Source organism: Vicia villosa, linkage group LG5, assembly GCF_029867415.1.
Source record: "Vicia villosa cultivar HV-30 ecotype Madison, WI linkage group LG5, Vvil1.0, whole genome shotgun sequence".
Lineage (NCBI taxonomy): Eukaryota > Viridiplantae > Streptophyta > Magnoliopsida > Fabales > Fabaceae > Vicia > Vicia villosa.
This window is the reverse complement of record NC_081184.1, coordinates 128,373,245-128,378,071: the sequence shown is the minus strand read 5'-3', so window position 1 is coordinate 128,378,071 and position 4,827 is coordinate 128,373,245. Positions and strand designations below refer to the sequence as shown.

Genomic DNA, 4,827 nt, shown 5'->3' with positions numbered 1-4,827 from the left:
CTGATTGGTGTGAAAGTGTATTTCAATGGAAGAAATCCTGCAGTGAAATTCAAAAATTTCAGATGACACCACATCTCTTGCAAGGTTGAAAGAAAAGATGAACGAATTGCTGCGTGATTCGGATAACATGAGGGTGACAAAGATCGAGTTTCTGGAGGACTAGATTGATACAAATGGAAGGGTGAAATACAATATAATCGAGTTGAAGAATGATGAGATGTGAAGACCATGTGGAAATCATTTCGCCGTAGGATAACTAAAGGTCCGATCCAAAGATCCGTTGACGATATAATGAAGATGTTGAAACGTCCTGAATCTTCCGGTAGTGCTTGGGTTTTTATGTTAATTTTATGTTTATCATCGAATTGAACCATGTAAACGCAACAAAATTATGCAATAAATAATATGTCTGATTTTAGAAAATATACATATAAATAAAAAAACCTACATAGGCCCTCCACGGACTACATCTGCCAACCTAACCAAACCAGTATAGAGCTCACTATTTTGGTTTACCAAACCCATGAAGTTATTTAAATGAACTGCAATATACTGTAACTGGGCGTCCTGATCCCCTGCAGGTGGTGGAGGTGGTGGTGGTGTCTCAGCAGAAACCCTAGCACGTGAAGGCCCAGGAACGTCAGAAGCAGCGGTTGGAGGTATGATCCGAGGGTGTGATACACTGAGATACTAATCCAAGTATCCATCCTCGCACTGAGAAGCATGCTAAACAAGATGAGCTCTCCCTAATCTCACGTGCAGAGCTGATGATGTGGCTATGAAACCATCTGTCAATACCGCCAGCTGGAGCCACAGGAACAGGAAGAGTGGTAGTCTGAATAAAGCCATATTGACGTAAACACCTCTCAGGCAAGTGTCTAGTCACATGGGTCTCCCACCTAATATGCCTAGAGTACAAAGAAGCGTCATCAAATGGACGATGAGGGCTGTGAGATGCATATGGTGTCCATACCACATCGTCCACATTCAGTGCATCGAGCCTTCGCCTGTACTCAGCCACACCTCCAGGAATGGTCCGCCTGGCCTTCCATCTCCTCGCACACGGTGGGTCAGCAGCGACACGCCGAGTCTTCCGATCACATAATGAAGGAAGTGCTCGTATATCCAGCACTGCAAATAAATAAATAAATTTAAATAAATAAATACAAATAAAAAAATTAAAATATACCTGCAGAAGACTAAGATAACCAGCCAGCTGTTTCGTCTCTAGCTGTGTAGCAATATCTAGGGCAGTGTACAACATGGTCAAATCTGCCACTCCCCACGCCCAAGTGGGGGTGTCTAAGGAGCTGAACAAACACAAGTACCACACATCAATATAGTTACCAGACTTATCTGCAAAGAGAGAACATGTCATAATATGTAGCATGTACGCCCTAGCAGCAGCCTGGTATCTCTGAGCAGCCACATACTCATGGTAACTGTCCATGAGCCAAGACATCCGAAGATGTAAACCACGGTTATACGAGAACTCATCATACACAGTCTCCTGAGTTACCTCTAAGTCCTCCATAACCAAGCGCAGCGTCGCCGCTTGGTTAATGTAAGGAGGAATGAAGAACGTACCAGCAATGGAGATGTGGAGGAGGGCATCTATATCATCCAGTGTCACCGTCATCTCCCCGAATGGAAGGTGAAAGGATGATGTCTCTGGGTGCCACCTCTAAACAAAAGCAGACATCAGAGAGGCATCCAACATGGTAAGGGAGCACTGAAAAAACTCCAGCAAATGAAAGTCTCTAACAATACGACTAACCGCCCCAGGCATAGGATCCCTCGGGAAGTCCTTCAGCTTCGACCCATGTGAAGCGATCCTCAGCGCTCCTCGCTCCTATAATAGGCCAAATTAAAATATTATAACCAAACTATCGTACAGTAGCATAAAGAAAAATATTAATCATTAAATAGTTACAAATATATATATATATATATATATATATATATATATACCTCCCCCTGCCATATCCGGTGAGCGATATGGTCAGTACATCTCGTGAGCACGGACACGTCTCTAAGTCCTCCAGGGAACCCTCCATCAGTGTGCATTGATGGCTCTGTAAACGCCTTGGCAGTGGTGTCTGTATTGGTCGGAAACACCTCATCTACAGCCTCAGTAACAACAACCTCATCAAGCTGAGCCTCCACCAACTACTCAACTACAAACTCCTCAATAGCAGGCTCCTCAACACTAGGCTCCCGGGTAGCTGCATGTCTTTGACAGCGTGGTGGGAGAAATTGCGTCGCCTGCTCCGCCAACCCTTTCTGATGAGAATCGGTCGGAGGACGGTGTCCAGCTCTAAGCTTTCAAGCATGTGCCTCCTCATCTCTAGCACGAGTCGCTGCTGCTCTATCAACGGTCCTGTCGGCTACGGTACTGTCTCTGCCTCTGGTCCTCACTGAAACAAAAAAAAAAGGAAAAATTAGAAAAACTGCAAATTATCATAAATTTTGAAATTTTTCGGTATTTTTAAAAAAAATTATAACTACTGTAAATTTTAAAAATTCCGGTATATTTTTCTAAAATTCCCGAAAAATTAAAATTTTCGGTGGCGATAAACCAGAATATTTGAAATTCCTGGTGGCGATTAACCGAAAATTTTGAAATTCTCGGTTTGAATATACCGTAAATCTTACTTTTTTTGTGAAATTTCCGGTAACGCCTCCAAATTCTCGGTATCGCTTGTAAATTTGAAAAATACGGAGATGTCACGTAAATTTGGAAATGTTTTGTAAATTTTACGTTTTGGACATTTTGGTCTTTTCATTGTGTTTGGGGGTGCCATGTTTAGGGGTGTCATGTTAAATTGTCCCACTTTAAACTGGCCCAAACATGTGTAACGGTAACAAGTAACCCTAAAATTCATAAATATAAAAAAGTAGCCACATCAAAATAATATCAGCCGCTCAACCTTCTTGTTATCTCCTTCTTCTAGTCTTCGCTTTTCACTTTTGAAACTACAAATTTTATTGTGTCCTTTCTTTCTTCTCATTTTTTCATTTCTTCTCTTAATCTTGTACTGTTAGCTTGAATAAATATTGATATATGAATACATTTTCCCTATTTCAATATTAGATGTTATATATGCTAAAGAAAAATAAAATAAAAAACAAAAGTGGAGCTCTGTTTTACGTTTTCTGTTGAAGTAAAAAACCAAATCCGGTCTAACCAATGAAAATGATCGAACCTCTGATTTTGTTCGGATATGGCAGTTTTTGACTGGTTTGCTGGTTTATCTCCCGATTTATTGCAAAACGGTTTTAAGACTTATTTGGGCCGGACGCAGGTCTGGTTCCCGGTTCAACCGTCCGGTCCGATTTTTATTATCTTAGTTTTTTTAGCTTGCTTGTTATTAAAAAATTTATACGCTGTTATTAAAAAATTTCTTCGATATATTTAAGTTTAAGGGACTTTGATATATTTTTTAAAATTATTGTAGAAGTCTATGTCATGTTAACAAATATTATGGCACACGAGTGTAATTTCCCATTAATTTTGTAGTATCCTTAAGTAAGGATCTTAGGATATTAATTATATTATTTCAAAAAGTAATGACTCTATTTTAATATATAAGAGAAAAAAATTACACTTATTAATATAATAATTAAAATTAAGACTTTTTATGTTTTTAAAAGTAAGTTTTATAGAAGATATAAAAGCTAACTCAATTGTCAAGGAGTTTGCTCACACATAAAAAGTCTTAATTAAGTTATAATTAAGAGTGCAGGTACTTACAGATTATCCATCATAGAGGTACTTACATATTATCTATCATAGATGTCCTCATGCCGGCAATAGAAGTTGAACTCATTATCTCTCGGAGTGTGAGTCAACTCCTTGTCAAGGAAGGTTGGCTCAATTGGAGGAAAGGATTTGACTCACGTTGAAAGGTTGTGGGTTCAACTCCCACTGCCGATTTGAGATCATTCCTTGTAAATAATTTATAAGTACCTCTATAAGCGTTTTGAGCCTTGCGATTTGTTTTGACCCTGGTGAGCCATCGGAGCCCAACTCACGTCAATTTTTTGTAACAAAAAAAAATTTAATTGGTTATTAGTTATGGAGAAAATGAGAGACAATAAGTTAAATGGAATTTGCATTTAATTTTATTTAGAAAAAAGATTTTTAAAAATTGATTTTTCTCACGTAACTTGTGTATTTCTGAAATACAATAAAGGGGAGTGCTTGCTTGCATGTATGGTTGCAAGAGACATTGTGTGTTAGGTTTCATATAATTAGTGAACGAATCTCAAAACTCTGAATCTGGTGCATTTATTAATGGCTTCTTGGGTCGGGTAACAAAAAGAGAAACAATTTTCTCTAATTAACGACGAGTATGTAGGGGTGGGGGAAGATCGATTCTTCCTGAAATATTAGAGGGACGACTTCCTCCTTGACTACCATGACCTAAGTCAGTTTCTCCTAGACACCTCAAAGGCCATGTGTGATAAAACAGATGGAGCATGAACACAGGTTCAAATTGGGAGACCCATCCTCTCAAGAAAACTAGGAGCACGCCCGCCCTGGTACTCTACCAATTCCTTTGAACCATTTTTGCCATGGATTAGGGGTGATCAAAACCAAACCAACCCAATAGAAAACCGCAAACCAAACCAAACCAAATCGAAACCGCAAAAAACCGCATTTGGATCGGATTAGTTTGGGTCATTTTTTACAAAACCGCACGGTTCGGTTCGGTTTGCGGTTTGTATTTTGTAAACCGAACCAAACCGAATCAAACCGCATTATGTTACAACCTAAATTTTACTTATCTCACATCCAACCCAAACTTAAACTTATTATACATT

General features: G+C 39.1%; 1 protein-coding gene across 1 annotated transcript; it reads right to left on the bottom strand.

The window, feature by feature from the left end:
- Positions 1–444: 444 nt before the first annotated feature.
- On the bottom strand, positions 445–1,639 carry LOC131605407 (protein MAIN-LIKE 2-like). Its single transcript, XM_058877765.1, has 3 exons — positions 1,210–1,639; positions 786–1,131; positions 445–682 (listed from the first exon to the last, which is right to left on the bottom strand). Exons 1-3 carry the CDS (start codon positions 1,637–1,639, stop codon positions 445–447), a joined length of 1,014 nt encoding a protein of 337 aa, XP_058733748.1.
- Positions 1,640–4,827: the final 3,188 nt, after the last annotated feature.